Raw genomic sequence first — 15,642 nt, forward strand, 5'->3', positions numbered from 1 at the left:
CGCCTTTTCTGGAGTAGGCACCCAAACACGACTTGTAAATTAGTACAAGTGGTGGTTGTTTTTTTAACGAGCGTTTTTAAGCAAGCGGGTAACATTTGGGCGAACTTGTTTGTTGTCTCAGGCACGTGGGCTGAGATGAAGAGCAGACTTAGTGCCCCAGGTGCCTCCCGGGCCCCCTAGAATTACTACCTCCAAAGCGGGCGTCGTCTGTGGGCAAGCAGAGGGATGGGTCACAGCTTCCTCCCTAAATAATTCTGATTTCACCCTTGTTCCCTACCTTTTCAACCACAAGTCAATCGTTTTAATGTACAAAGGCTACTCAAACATCATTCTTCCTTAAAAGTTGAAAGAAAAAAAAATATACCAGCTGAATGTGAAAGCAAGGCTAACTTTTGGAATCCTTGGAATCCTTTTTTCCTGTGGAGAGAGAAAACTAGAAGGCAAATCCTGGGGTTGAATGTCTTTATTAAAGAAATGAGTCAATGCAGCACAAACCAGCAGCAAACACTTTGGACGGGAGTGGGAACAGGCTGTGGGGTCAGCATGGGGTTGCTCATTTCGTGGCCTTAAGGCAGCTGAGGGACTGTGCCTGAGGCCCATGGATCAGTGTACATGGCCAGTGCAGAGGGCAAGTCTACATTAAGGACCGACCCAATGCCTTTTAGAAACAGAATCAAAACCTTACCAGTTATCTTAAGGGTCAGCAAGATGGCATTTTAAGATTTGAAGTTGAGTGACTTTCCTCAAGTTTTCAACCTGCGGTTAGGAACAAAATAGTAAAGGGAGTGGGCTTGAAAAAAGAAACTCCCTTTCGAGAGAGTTTGTAGCTATTTCTGAAACGATTCAGGGCTTCCCCCTATTTTCATTTTCCAAGATATAGTATTCCTCTTACACCTTTATCCCCAATTTCTCTGAGAAGAACTTATTACAAAAAGGAGCAGAAGCCAAATAGCAAGCGTCTTATCACCTTAGCCTTTTAGAAATCCTACTGTCTTGTAGTAGATAATGTCAAAATGGACAAGGTACTCTTCCGCCCTTGAAGAAATATTTGTGTTTGCTGGCCTGGAGCAAGGAATTAGGAAAATCTGAACAATCTCAAGCGTAAGAAAATCAACCCTTCCACTTTATACTACTCCTCTCTGGTGCCCCCACCAGGCCTGTTTTCTGGAATTAATATGGAAGAGGGGGAGGTAGGACATAACTACTCCATTGCTTGAACCCTTTACTTTGTGACTTGAGGGCTTTTGAGAGAAACTGACACAATAAATAAATAAATAAATAAATAAATAAATAAATAAGACACAACTCTGGCAAATTCATCAGCACCACCTCAACACAATAGAGGGAAGAAAGCAAGATTGCTAGGGGAAAGGATGGGGAGGAAAGGGCTGGAAGGGGGAGACCATGCAGGCATGGTGGGAGAGAAGGCTTGGGCTCAGAGCGAGTCCAGTTCGAAGGAGTGGATGCTGGCGATGGGGGCCCTCCAGAAGTTGAAGGTGCTGTACTGAAGGAGGGCATCGCCTTCAGGGTGTTTCTCCGGCTCTGTTCCGGCCGCTTGCCCGGTCATTTTGCCAACGCTGCTGTCCTTGACCTTGTAGATGGATGTATCTGATAGACCCAGGCTTTCCAGCTCCGACAGATCCAGTTCGGGAATGGGCATCCTCCAGAAAAGAAAGGAGCTGTACTGGCTGCTCACGGGGTCCCTCATACCTTCCTGAAAAGAAACCACTTGTCAGTCTTCTGGGTGCAACCAACCCTTTGTGGTCCCTTCGTGGCCTTTCCCTGCTTAGGATCTTTCCATCCCCAATGGCCCCAAGTTCCCTGGGATAAGTTTCGGGAACCTTCTATTACCATGTCCTGCTATTTCCTCACTTCTTCCCAACTTGGAATGACTTGATTTACTGTTTCAAGTTAATCTTGAGGCTGGTTTCCAAGGCCTTTCAGAATCTGGCCCCTATCCTGCCTAGTAGTAGTAATACATCTCTGCTACCGTTATTCTCATCACTCACTCCGCTTTCCATCTTAAAATAATACCCAAGTTTCAAGACTCCCTCAAGTCCCTAGAGGAATTTCCCCCCTGAATTCCTAATATGTTTGCAAATACAGAACGTCTTCCTGCCTTCGGTTTATTTATTTATTGATTGATTTTTTAAATTGATTTTTTACAGAGAGGAGGAGAGAAGAATAGAGTTAGAAACATCGATGAGAGAGAATCATCAGTCAGCTGCCTCTTGCACAACCCCTACCGGGATGTGTCCGAAACCAATGTACATGCCCTTGACCGGAATCGAACCTGGGACCTTTCAGTCGGCAGGCCGACACTCTACCACTGAGCCAAACCGGTTCAGCCTGCCTTCGGTTTAATAGGTCATGGCACCTCTAAAAAGGGCTTTCATGAACAGTTCGGCTTTCTGTTTTCCTCCCTCTCTCCTATGCCCTCGTACAGCCCTGGCCAGGGCTCAGTTGGTTAAAGTATTGTCCTAATACACAAAGGTTGCAGTAAATCCCACATACAAGAATAAACCCAATGGCCCTGACTGGTATGGGTTTCTCTCTTTAAAAAAAAAGTCTAAAAACTTAAAATAAAATCCCATTATAAACTCACCTCTTTCAGGAGGACTTCCTTAAACTTACTCAGCTCCAGCCACCCATTTCTTCCAGCATCTGCCTTACCGCTGTAGTTTGACCTGCCTCTCTCAGTTTGGGGTTACAGATCACTGTTACAAGTATAGGGAGAGTCTTATCTCCTTCGGGAGACTGAGAGTATCCCCAAGGGGAAAACCCAATCTACTTTACACTTTCTTCCCAAGCGCCTGGGCTTTGCACACAAAAGACATTCAAGGCTGCTGATTAATTTTCTCCTGCTCTTTATTTAATACAATGAATACCTGGCCACTCCCATCTATTAGTCCTCAGATAAGCTTTAACAGCCTATCCATTTCTCTCTAACCTACCTCTGCTTCCAAACAAAACCCAGGAGCTAAAAGAGTCTTCCTAGCTGTAACAGGTCTCTCTTCTCTGGTCACAATGCTAGAATATATCTGATGATGGTGAGAGCAAATGGGTTAGAAACCCCAGGTAGGTAAGGCAAAGGTTAGATTGGGAGGAGAAAGGGCTTTAACAGCATTAGATACTTGTCCATGCTGTAATGAATATTTCTATCACCCTTCCTGCTCATCCCTCCCATACCCCCGATGTTCTATGACTGTTAGACCCCCCTGCAGCCTCCACTCTGCTGCTTGCTAGCCAAGAGAAGGGGCAAGAAGCATTAGTTGAAACATTCCCAAAGGAGCAGAAAGCACATTCCACTGCCTCCAAAAATAGAACCCTGTTTCAAAAGGACTTCCTCCAATACGCTCCACTGGCTCCCATCAGGCCTCGAGATGCCTAAATAGTGGCCCAAAGTAGGTCCCAAAATGTGTTCGGCAGACATAACTAGCCCTGGCTGGTATGTTCAGTGGTTAGAGCATTGGCCCTGGCACCAAAGGGTCATGGGTTCGATCCCCGGGCACATGTCTGAGTTGCAGGTTCAATCCCTGAACCTGGTCAGGGTGAGTGGGAGGCAACCAATTTATGTGTCTGTCTCAAATCAATGTGTGTGTCTGTCCCCATCCCCTTAAAAAATAAAATATAATTGGGTGAGGATATATATATATATATATATATAATATATATATTATATATATTGTATATGTATATATTCTAAACAACAAAAACATGATAAACATGATAACCAGTACCCTACAGAACCCCATATCAACCCATATAAAGTGAAATGTCTCTAAAAAAGACAAAAACAAAAAAAAAGAATGCATTAATCTAGAATACGTTTACGTGTGAGCGTGGGAGTTTTAAGTAGGTAGACTCAGATGTTTTTATTTTTATTTATTTTTAATTTTTATTTTTTTAGAATCTTATTTTATTTTTAAAATATATTTTATTGATTTTTTACAGAGAGGAAGAGAGAGGGATAGACAGTTAGAAACATTGATGAGAGAGAATCATCAATCAGCTGCCTCCTGCACACCCCATACTGGGGATGTGCCCGCAACCAAGGGACATGCCCTTGACCAGAATCGAACCCGGGACCTTTCAGTCTGCAGGCTGACTCTCTATCCACTGAGCCAAACCGGTTTCGGCAAGACTTAGATGTTTTCAAAGTTAAAAGCAAATGCTGAGTTGCTCTTTGTCATCTTAGGTTCAAGCTCCAAAATAAACCCCCAGCAGAGAGGCTGCTTAGGAATGCGATGCAGGGACTGGGCCAGGGCAGGAACATGCTAGAAAGGTGAGGTCACCATCCTATGATAGATAGTCAGCTCTGATCATCTCCACAACCATTTGCAGAGACATGTGCACAGAGAGTTACAAAAACGGTTGTACCTATTAACCAATCAACCAGGTTATAGAGATCCTAGGAAGGAAACCTTAGGGGGCAACATGTTACTTCTGCCGACAGGGATATTTTACTAATATTACTAGTTATTTGCCTACATAGCTGGCTTCTTTTATATCCCCTCCCTTACCGGTCTTCTCCAGTGAGAGCCTAGTATAATGCTGGGCAAACATAGTAGGCTCTTAAAAAAAAAAAAAAAAGCATATAAGTACAACCAATGGACACAAAACTCTGGGAGGGTGGGTATGTATGGGAGGGGGAGGCAATGGTAAAATATGTACACAGATAATAATTTAATTAAAAAAAATAAAATTAAAAAAAAAACGAATCATCAGAGGGGGCGGGATTAACAGATTTTTACAAACACCTTAGAAATGATCCAGTGACTTGTGAAGCCTCCCCGTCAGTTTGGATAGAACCCAGGGCTCATAATTCCCAGTCTGGACTCTTTTGATGGGTTGTACATAGACAGTTGCCTTTAGCTTTATGTAATCCTATACCAATATTCTCAAAACTTGCAAGAATCCTTAGTTCCTGAAGAGCAGATATTCAGCAGCTATAGTGATTGTTCCTGTGGTTCCGATCTGAACGGTGAACATGCAAGAGGCAGTGGAGAGCCAGCTAGAAGCCGAGACAGGGGGAAGGCTCTGACAAACGCTCCCTTTCTTACAGCCGGCATATGCCGCAAAGCTGTCTAATCCCTGGGTATCTGGCAGGGCTACTCTTGACAATTAAAAAAAGCTAAGGGAAATATCGACTTACCAGGCCTAAAATCTCTAGCTATGACTCAGAGACATCTACAGAGAGAGAGAGTACCAAATACTTTCGAGAAAGATGCTCCTACAAGTATTAACAGCATTTAAAATCAAGTCAAGAGCATTAACTACACAGATAATGGAAGCTAAAATATCCTTTACGTTGATAATGAAATTTTAAAGTGTCATACAATGTGAATTTAATTCCTAAGTACCCTAAATTTTGCGAGAGGTCTCTTTTCGGCTGGCTTGCTCTTCCCCTCCCCATTTGCTTGATTAGCAAAGATATATAAAAAGACACACTCTCACTGAACCACACAGACCCGCCCAAATACCCTTTGTCCAGCCCCGCCGTGGGAATCCAAGGTCTACCAACCAGGCTTTGCTGTGTCATGCTGCCACCACGGGCTGGAAGGACCAGGGATGGTGGGGAACAGAAGCGCCCCGGCATCTCACTATCTGTGCCTCGTTCTGGGCTTGGCTTTTCCTCAGAGCCATGTCCTCCCCTACTTATCCCACTGGGCTGCAGATAAGCATTCCTGTCCCAGCATCTGTCCCCATGCCTACTAGCTTTTGCGTGCTGTACGAATTCAATATGGGGGATCAGGTAGTTCTCCAACACAGAGACCCTCCCCCCTTCCCCACCGTCCCCCTCAAGCTGCTGCTTTTTGGGAGCAAGGGTTTGAGATGGGGAGGAGATTATTAAAGGAAATGAAAGGATTCATCTCAATATTATCTCATATCCCTTCCCCCAAACTGCCTCCTATGGAGACACACATCAATAAAACACTACAAAAAAATAAATAAAACACTACAGAAAAAAAGAAAGAAAAAGGAAACAGGGAAATAGAGGCTAGAGCAATACAGTAGGACTAGAGATTCATAAAACACACACACACGCAAAAACCACATAAATTATAGCTTGAAAGGAAGATAGAGATAACTAGGCTGAAGATAAAACACACAGGACAATACATTATAGGCAAATAGGTACTTGAAATGAGATAAATGCCAAGAACTAACTACAGGTAAATTGTTAAAAATTAATGCCTGTGTCCAGGATTATAAGGCATATATGGATGGAGATGTGAGCGAGAGATGTAAAACCGGGTACAAGTGAACCGGTTACCGTTGTTCCCGGCGGCGCCTTCTCTCCGGCCGCACTGTCCCCCCAGCCTCATCCCTCCACCTAACCAGCAGCAGCTGCTCTTCCCTCTCTGCAGCCCCCCTGTCTCCTGTCCCCCTCCCCCGGTCCGTTTACCTGTGATCAGGGGGTGACCAGTGTGTTCCAAAGATGGAGGGAGGACCCCAGGCTCGGTCCCTGCTCTGGCTGCAGAGGAAGGCGGCGGCGGGGGCTCAGCCGGCTTTGTCTTCCCGCTCCCGCTTCAGGGACTGTCTGGCGGCCGCTCCCCCTGCAATGCAGGCCTCCCCCCCCCCCCCCCAAGGAGGCGGAGGGCCTCCCGCCCCTCCCGCCCGACTCGGCTCATCCCGACGACAGGCTCCGAGCGCCTTCGGGGGCAGGCGGGCGGGAGGCAGCTGGGGTTTGTGGGTCCGCGGTACCGCCCGGCCCTCCCGGCGCCCCCTGCCCACCGGGGTGCACGGAATCAGCAGTCACTGCCCTCTGATTATTTTAAAGGAAATGCGAGGTTCTGCTTCTAGGGTTATGGCTTAAACATCTCAACTCGACAACCATGGAGAAGCGCCCCTTTATCCCCCAACTCAAGGGTTGCAGGCTCCCAAGTATTTTCGAAAATCAGTAAAATCCTTCATCCATCCCTTCCGGCTCGCCCCCCCCCCCCCCCTAAACCGCGCCCCGCTCATCGGGGGTGGAACACAGAAGATGGGGGCTGGGGAGGCGCTGCGCCTGGGAAACCCGGCGCTTGGTTGGGTATGGGGGACACGGGGGGTTAGGGCTCCGTTTCCTTTTGCCTCGCCATGCCTGGCGCGCAGAGACAACGTGCGATTCCGGGGGGCCCTGCTCGGGTGCCCGGTCCCCACTGGCAGGTCCCCCCCACTCCACAGTGCGCCGGGGGCCCCCCCAGGCCTCCTCCAGGCCCCCCCAGACCTCCTGCAGGCCCCCCCAGACCTCCTCCAGGCCCCCCCAGACCTCCTGCAGGCCCCCCCAGGCCTCCTGCAGGGCCACCCCCAGACCTCCTCCAGGCCCCCCCCCAGACCTCCTGCAGGGCCCCCCCCAGACCTCCTCCAGGGCCTCCCCAGGCCTCCTGCAGGGCCCCCCCCAGGCCTCCTCCAGGGCCCCCCCAGGCCTCCTGCAGGGCCCCCCCCAGGCCTCCTCCAGGCCCCCCCCCCAGACCTCCTGCAGGGCCCCCCCCAGACCTCCTCCAGGGCCCCCCCAGGCCTCCTGCAGGGCCACCCCCAGACCTCCTCCAGGGCCCCCCCAGGCCTCCTGCAGGGCCCCCCCCAGACCTCCTCCAGGCCCCCCCAGGCCTCCTGCAGGGCCCCCCCCAGGCCCCCTCTTTCCCCCCCCCCCCCGCCTCCTCCAGGCCCTCCCCGCCGCCCCCGCCCGGGGAGGGAGCCTGCGCCCGCCCCCAGCCGGGCGGGTTTCGTAATCGCGTCGCCGCCGCCGCTTCCGCCCTGGGCCGGCCCCACCCCTGCCCGCCCGCCCTCGGCTCCCACCGCGCCGGCAGCGAGCCCGGGACCCCGCACCGCCGGGCGCCGACCGGAGCCCCCCACCAGCTCCCGCCGGGCGCCCCGATGCCGGAGCCGAGCAGGTGAGGCCGCGGGGCCGGTCCCGGCGGCGCCCCGCCCGCCCGGCCGGCCGGATGCTGGGCTGGGCTGGGCTGGGCTGGGGTGGGGGTGGGGGTGGGGGTGGGGGTACGGGCCGCGGGCCGGCTGGGTCGGTGGGAAAAGGGGTGCGTCCCCTGAGTACCCGCCCCGGTGCGGCCCCGGAGGGGGAGAAGGGCCGGGGGCCGGGGCGTTAGGGAGACGGGAGGGGAGGTCTCCGGGGCGCACTGGCCTCGGGCGGACCGAGCGGAGCCGGGCTGGGCCCGGGGAGGTCTGATCCGAGACCGGGGGCCCCGGGAGGCTGGGACAATGCCCGGAAGGTGCGCCGGGCGGGGGGGTCCCCGGCCTGGATCAGCGTGGGGAGGGGCAGCGGAGAGGTCGGGGTCTGGCGGGGCGGTCGGCGGCCGTGGAGACAAATGACAGCGTCCTGGGGGGAGGGGGCGTTAGGGCCTGCTTCGGTGTCATCCTGAGCCCCGCCAGGCCTCCCCTGGGGCGGATGCCTGGAAAGCGGGGTGTACCCCCTTCGTCCCGAGAGCCCCCAGGGGCTCCCCGTGTCTGGAGGCCCGCGGGGGACCAGCGGCAGCCCGGGTTCGGTGCCCTCCGTTCTCCCCGCTCTCTCTCCAGCTGCTGCCTGTGAAGGCTTGTCAGGCAGCGGGCTGGAGGCCTTGGGGCTGCAGGCAGCGGGACCGGGAGAACCGGTTTGGGGCTGGAACAGGACCGGGGAGCTACCTCTGAACATCCTTCCTCCCTGAGCCTTCCTCCCATCCCGCCCCCCAACAGTTCCGCAGCTGCCGAGCCCCTCAGCCCCGGGGTGACCTTGGCGTCTTCCCGGCTGCAGGCCACCCTTCCTATTTGGGACTGAGGCCCGGTTCTCAGAACTCCTCAGGATATGGGCTTGTGTGATCCACCCTGATCCCTCCCCCTGTTTCCCCTGCAGTGCGGGACTGAAACGGTGCACAGTGGGCTTGGTACCTTCTCCTGGGCTTGCCAGCTCAGGACTAGATTTTTTCTCAACTCATCTTTAGACATTTTTAAAATTAAAGAATGAGAGTGGCCGCCAATCACTCTTACTTTTCTGTTCTCCCCACCCTCCCAGCCCCAGTTTCACCCTGCCCCGTCTTCTCCACACTCTGACATCACCCCTCCCTTATGTCCTGTGTCCTAGACCCGTGGTCAGCAAACTCAGTAGTCAGCAGAGCCAAATATCCACAGTACAACCATTGAAATTTCTTTTCAGAGCCAAATTTTTAAAACTTCAACTTCTTCTAACGCCACTTCTTCAAAATAGACTCGCCCAGGCCGCGGTATTTTGTGGGAGAGCCACACTCTAGGGGCCAAAGAGCAGTGTGTGGCTCGGGAGCCGCAGTTTGCAGACCACGGTCCTGGGGAATGGAATTTCCTGGTCACTTCTCATCATCGTTGGCCATTTCATGCCAAGTCCCACACACACACTTTCCCTCCACCCAGCTCTGGCCAGGTCCCTGCAAAAGGAACAGAACCGTCCTTGTTCCCTGCATTGCCCCTCTCCCTCTCCCTCTCCTCCTCTCCTTCCTCTCCCTCCTCTCCCCCTCTTTCCTTCTCTCTCCTCCCACCATGCACTTCTGTCCACTCAGCTTTGAGCCCCGGGGGTGTGTGTGTGTGTGTGTGTGTTGGGGAGAGTCCAGGCTCAGCACAGCCTGTCGGGTGGTGTTGGGGGTTTCCTCTGATTCTCCATTGTTTTCTCCATCATCCCCCCCCCCCCCCTCCCCGCCTGCCTCCAGCCCTCACGGCAGGCTGCCACCACCACCACTACAAACCCTGTGACCGACCCACCGACTTCCCCATTGACCACAGCTCCCCTCTCTGGACAGCTGTGTTCTGGCTTCCACCGGCCTCCTAGCTCCTCCCTCCGCTGGTGGGAAGGGAAGTTCAGAAAGCCCAGCTCCTGGGTCCTTCGCTTCCTCAGAAGCTCCGTCTCCAGTGTGTGTGTGATCTCATCCCGGGGCTTTTTAAAACAGCTCAGTTCTTACATCAGTCTAGGATGCCAGAGCTTCAGGGTTCAGGGCCTGGGACTGGAGGGACAGGAGATGCATATTCCTGCATCTATAGTGTCTGTAAATACTCTAAAGCTGCCTGTTTGGAGATGGAGCTTGCCTGCGTCACAGGCCTGGGAAAAGGCAGTGAGGACAGAGACACTCGGTGTGCCCTACGCTGGCTGGCAGAACCGAAAGTTCTTCCATGGGCACTAATGCTTTGGAAAGTACCCTGGATCTGGTTGGCTGATGACGATGGGAATGGAAGTGGTGAGGAGGGAGGAGAGAACAGGTCACAGCATGAGGGGAGGAGACAGGGAGCGAGAGAGACAGGATCGGACGTGTGAAGAGGGAGGGGAGGCTGGAAAGAGATTTCTCCTGGCCTGCAACCTGTGCACAAGACACGCATGGAGATACGGCCATGTCACATATGTGCAAACAGCGGTGAACATACAGGAGTGCCCTGTATCACAGGAAAAGAGAGAGAGAGAGAGAGAGTGCAGCCTTGAGGAGAGATCTCAAGGTCAAGTCACAAAGGAACCGTTCAGTGTCTTTGGGGGGAGGGGTGGATCTCAGTGGAGGGAAATGAGGAGGAACCAGGGCGGGACTAGAAGGAGGGGAGACATCTCTGCCTGGGGAAGGTCTTCCTTGAGGACCAGCCTGCTGTGCTTAGTTACCTAGGACTGAGGTGGGCACGGTCTTAGGGGAAATTGAGGTGTTGGGGTAAGGTAAGGAAAAAGGGAGGGACGGGGTGGAGGCCTTGTTTGTGAGAACAAAAAACCACCATTTCCTCTTCAAAGGCACTTTACGCCCCTCCCCTTCTGCCTGTGCCCAGGGAGACAGGAGGTAGAGCTTGTGGTACCCCCTCCCCCCAAGTGCTCATTTGTGCCAGGATGCTTTGGTCCCCGCCCACCCTCTCCGCCCAGGTGCTTCCAGCCCCTTCCTCTCTCCCTTGGATCAGCTGCTGCTACTCCTTAACCCCTAGGGGTCCTTTGGTTCTTCTGTCTTTGAGAGTCTCTGCGAGGGGGTTAGTGTTGGGTACGGGACTAGGGCTTTTAAGGGAGAATACGGATCTGGGGGCTTCTCAAGGCGGGAGGGGTTCCTCATTAACCTTCTTCTCTCTCCCCTTCCTGCTCCTCCAGGATTCCAAGCCCGAGGAAGAGAACTGTGTGCCTGCCCGCCCAGCTCACCCCCTGGCCCTGCTGCTTTCTCAGGGTCTGAGACGCCGGCCTTACTGCCCAGCTGAGGGTCCGAGGACTCTCCTCCCTCCAGCCCCGTGGTGCTGAGTGAACCCCGGTTGCAGGGAGTGAGGAGTGGGCGGTCCAGGCTCCAGAGCAAGAGCCCTGTGGGGCCTCGGGCAGCGGAGGGAAACTGGAACCAGCGGGGAACATGAGTGAATTCTGGCACAAACTGGGCTGCTGTGTGGTAGAGAAACCCCAGCCGGTGAGTCTCCCCACCCCGTACAGAAATCCGTTACCGTGTCCTGAGGCGCAGGCACACCATGTAGGACCCGCTGGCTGTCTACAAAGCACCCTCTGGCCTCCCTCTCCGTCAGGATCGGTTCCGTGGCGAGGCAGGAATCCGCCCAAATGAAGGGGACTGGCTGGGTGATGGGAGAAGCGAAGAGGCCTAGCTACCACTTCCTGTTCCTGTCCCTTGTGAGGCGGGTGGGGGGTGTAGGTGGAGCTTACTACCTGTCAGCTTTCCCCATTGTTTCCTCATCAGCCAGGGGTGACTTTGGCGTGTCCTTCTTGGTCCACACTCACTCTGCAGGCCACTGCCCTCCCCCCCGCCTGTGTCCTCTCTGTGTTGTTCCAGCCTTGCCTTTCATTCCCTAGTGATTTATTTCCCTATCACAGCACCACATTCCCTTTCCTACCGGGCCTTCGCTCTTCCCTGTGGTTTTCAAGCCTCTTTTTTTTTTTTTCCCTTCCTCCGCTGTGCCTGCAGGAGGGCCTTCCAGACATAACTCCCCTCTTTTCTCCAAGCAGAAGAAGAAGAGGAGACGGATCGACCGGACCATGATTGGGGAGCCGATGAATTTTGTCCACCTGACGCACATCGGCTCCGGGGAGATGGGGGCCGGAGATGGCCTCGCCATGGTAATCAGGGGATGTTTGCGATGGGGTTGTGGCCTGGGACCGTTCCTCTTTGAAAGTTCGAGCAGGGGTCATAACCGAATCCTTGATGGGGAAGTAAGAAGCGAGGGTTCCAGATCTGGCCACCAGTTGCCTAAGCCTGGGGCCTTGGCATTTCAGGTCTCTGGCCTTTATCGTTGACAGATGGTTGTTAATTGGGGTGGGAGATGTATATGTATGTCTTTAAGAGTTACTTGGATGGCTTTTTCCAAAAACTGTATCCCTTCCTTCTGTTCATTGAGATCTGTTGTCTCAGCGCTTATAGTAAGTCACATTGTGGGTGGGAGTGGTGGGGCAGGAAAAAGGCCAAGCACCTCTGTCCTAAATAACATCTAATATGTATTTTGCTCTCAAAATAAGAGAAATGGGGATGGAGATAGTGGAGGAGTCTTTTCACCAATTGCAAAGCTTAGATAACTATGATAGGGTGCTTTGTGGGAGGATCTTTTTAGTAAAAGAATAATTTTTTTTTTTTTTTTTTAGTCTTCACCCAAGGACATGCTTTAATTTTAGAGAGAGAGGAAGGGAGAGGAACTTTGATGTGAGAGTGAAACATCAAGTGGTTGCGTCCTGCACATGCCCCGATGGGGGAATCAACCCACAATGTGGGTATGTGCTCTGACTGGGAATCGAACCCGTGACCTTTCAGTGTATGGAACCATGCTCTAACCAACTGAGCCACACCAACCAGGGTGTAAAAGACTAATTTATATCTCATCCTCACAAAGGCCAGTGTGAAGGGAGGCATGGGAACCTCCCTTGGAAGAATGGAGATTAATTTTCACCTTTCCAGATGATTTTATCTTCAGGAAGCTGGGGTCACCCTTGTCCATGGAGGGCACAGGGGAGATTCTTCCTGTGATGTCGACGCAAAGACTCAGGAGGTGTCACATGTGCTTTTCCACAGACAGGTGCTGTTCAGGAGCAGATGAGGTCCAAGGGAAACCGAGACAGGCCATGGAGCAATTCTAGGGGCTTGTAGCCCCCACAGGAATGGTGAGTCACTAGAGAACACCTCCAACACCTGCTGAGGCTCTGCCTTGAACCCCGATCTTCTGCAAGAAAGGGAAGCAAGGGGAGGAAGAATTAGGCCGGGAGAGTTACCGTAGTAATGTGGGATCCAGAAAAGCTGAGAGAAAGGGATGTGCGGACAGGAATAGAGGAAAGAGCGCCCGATGGAAATGGTCTGCACCAGGTGTTGCCTTTCTCCCTGAGACCTGGGTTTCCTTTGAGACTAATTTTTTTCTTTTTCTTTTTTTTTTCAAATCAGTTTTTGCTGTCTGAAGTCTCCACTCTGTGCCCAGCCCAGAAGAGATGCTGCCTCCACCAGATCCTCCGAGAACCAGAGTCCTCAAGGTCCCTTCTTCCTTATCTGCCTGATAGTGCCTCAAAAGGCTTGGGGGCTGGACTCCCTCTGCTTCCTCTGGCTGTAGCCCCTCCTGGAGACGGGGTCAAGGCAGCAGGACTGACCAAGTAACTACTGGTTGGCCAGAGGAGCTCAGCTGAAGCCCCGGACACTCTCAGATCTGAAATAGGAGTTTCTGGAAACCAGGAATGAGTTCCCTCCTCCTGAATGACAGTCTGGGTGCCACCTGTTTTTAAACTATTAACCTTGTTGCCCTTAAATGGCAGGTGGGTGAGGTTACCAAGCTGAAGCTGGCTTTGCTGAGAAGCTCCCTACCTCTCTGCCCTTCTCCTTCCTTCTGGAATGAACTGAAGCAGACCTCAAGCAGGGCCTGGGAGGGTGACCACTGCCTAGTCTACTCTCTTTAAATCTCAGACCTTAAGCTCACAGCTCTTCAGTGTCTCTCTGCCAACACCAGCGTCTTTCTCTAGGTAGGCCTCTAACCCTGTTTCTGTAGCATTGCTAGCCCCCCAGTATCTTTCCTTTTTAAAAATTAATTAAAAAGTAAATTTAAGATGCATTCTCTTAATTACCCCCACCCTGCTACTACCTCTGTCCTTACCCTCATTCCTGTTAGGAACCTGATTGTTCCCCACTGAATAAGACTTCAGAGATGGGTCTCAACCTGGTGACATTCCAGTTAGGTCTTGGGGACCTGGCCTGCCCTCTGCCCACCTCCCTGCTGGCCCAGGAAGAGGCGGAAGGGGGAGCTGGAGAGAAATCCGGATTGCAGGAAACTAGGAGTTCTGTCTCAGGTGGACTTCCTTCCTGACCATGGAGGAGGGGAGGTGGGGAGTTAAATTGATTGAAAACGATCATCTGGGAGTTTAGGAATCTTGCAATCCTCACATTTTGGGCTGGAAAATTCTTAGTCCTGAGGGACTGTCCTGTGCATTATAGGATGTATAGCAGTGTCCCTGGCCCACCCTAGTTATCACAACCAGAACTGTCTCCTGACATTGCCAAGTGCCTCCCAGGGGCCAAAAGCACCCCAACTGAGAGCCAGTGGTCTAGAATCCACATATTTATTCTCGTGATTTTTATCCCTGCCACTCCCCCATCCCATCATTCATCCTAAGCCTGAGCCTTGATGAGCTAGACCCCCTATAAAGTAGGCTTAGTAATCTCCAAACAATTTTTTATTCATTGTGATGGGCGTGTTTCTCCCTCCTTGCTCAGTGGAGGAGGGGCTCCTGCAGTGGTGGGATGGGGGGAGGGAGAGAAAAGCAGTAGAGCCAGACACCCCAGCACTGTTCTCCCCGAACTTGAAGCTCTATTTCTGTGCCCTAGTCCTGGAACCAGGCACAAATAAGACTCAGGGAGCTTTGTCTGAAGAACTCTCCACCTGGCCCAGTTGTCTGCGTTCGGTGGGAAAGGAATGGAGGAGCAGGGTCTTCAGGCACTTTCCGTGTTCTCAGGTGTGCTTTGTTCTGCCCCCTTTTTTGCAGGGAGACTAGGAAGGCAGAACAGGACAGAGCAGCTCCTGCCTGCTCTGTGTCCAGAACGCAGGGGTCTCTCAGTAACAGGAAGCATGGTGGCAGTGGTAGTTGGGGATCAGGAATATGGGAGTGGGGATCCACTCTGCCGATTTCACCATCTTGAAGTTTGCCCCCACCTACAGTGACCGAGGCTCTAATTTTTTCAAGTTTCAGTGTATTTCTTAAAGTTTTTCAAGGTCAAAGATTGCTCGTAGAGAAAACATTCCAAATGTACTCTGTTCCAGTCAAGCGAGTCGCTCTGAAAGTAGTTCATCTTGTTGCTCAGCGTAGCATGAGGGTTTTACTAGATCGAAAGGGTTGACAGGAGAGGGTAGAAAGAGGGGGGCTCCTGGGATCTGGTCTCCCTGATCTTTAGCCTTATTCTTATGCCAGTTCTTTGGACACAGTCTTTTCTTTGGTTCTCTCTCTCTCAGCTACCTTCTCTTATGTGTGTGCTACCATCACTTTAACGAAATTTGAGTGATGGGAATGGGTTTGAGAGTCATAATTTATATTGAGAGTGTGTTGGACTCTAAATATACTTTTCAAATAAAAAGTTTAAGCAAAATAGTCACAGAGTAATCACTCCAGGTGTATATTGGATTAAACAATAGGCATGGCTGATGAAGGGTAACTCCTAGAAAGGGGCTAATGTGGGATTTTGTACCATTTGTCCTTTTTGAGGGAAAAAGAAAGCTAAGTATTATGAAGGCAAGACG

General features: G+C 52.1%; 2 protein-coding genes across 2 annotated transcripts; one reads left to right on the forward strand and one right to left on the reverse strand.

Annotated features, from left to right (window-relative positions):
* Positions 1-448: 448 nt before the first annotated feature.
* Positions 449-6,536, reverse strand: MLLT11 (MLLT11 transcription factor 7 cofactor). The gene is made up of 2 exons (XM_084866320.1): positions 6,410-6,536; positions 449-1,714 (listed from the first exon to the last, which is right to left on the reverse strand). The coding sequence occupies exon 2, from the start codon at positions 1,706-1,708 to the stop codon at positions 1,436-1,438; it is 273 nt and encodes a 90-aa protein (XP_084722446.1). The 5' UTR covers positions 1,709-1,714; positions 6,410-6,536; the 3' UTR covers positions 449-1,435.
* A 1,182-nt stretch (positions 6,537-7,718) lies between these two features.
* Positions 7,719-15,493, forward strand: CDC42SE1 (CDC42 small effector 1). Its single transcript, XM_084866452.1, has 5 exons — positions 7,719-7,877; positions 11,045-11,345; positions 11,894-12,004; positions 12,948-13,036; positions 13,311-15,493. Exons 2-4 carry the CDS (start codon positions 11,292-11,294, stop codon positions 13,020-13,022), a joined length of 240 nt encoding a protein of 79 aa, XP_084722578.1. The 5' UTR covers positions 7,719-7,877; positions 11,045-11,291; the 3' UTR covers positions 13,023-13,036; positions 13,311-15,493.
* The last annotated feature ends 149 nt before the right edge of the window (positions 15,494-15,642 follow it).

Source organism: Pipistrellus hanaki, assembly GCF_964339955.1.
Source record: "Pipistrellus hanaki genome assembly, chromosome: 18".
Lineage (NCBI taxonomy): Eukaryota > Metazoa > Chordata > Mammalia > Chiroptera > Vespertilionidae > Pipistrellus > Pipistrellus hanaki.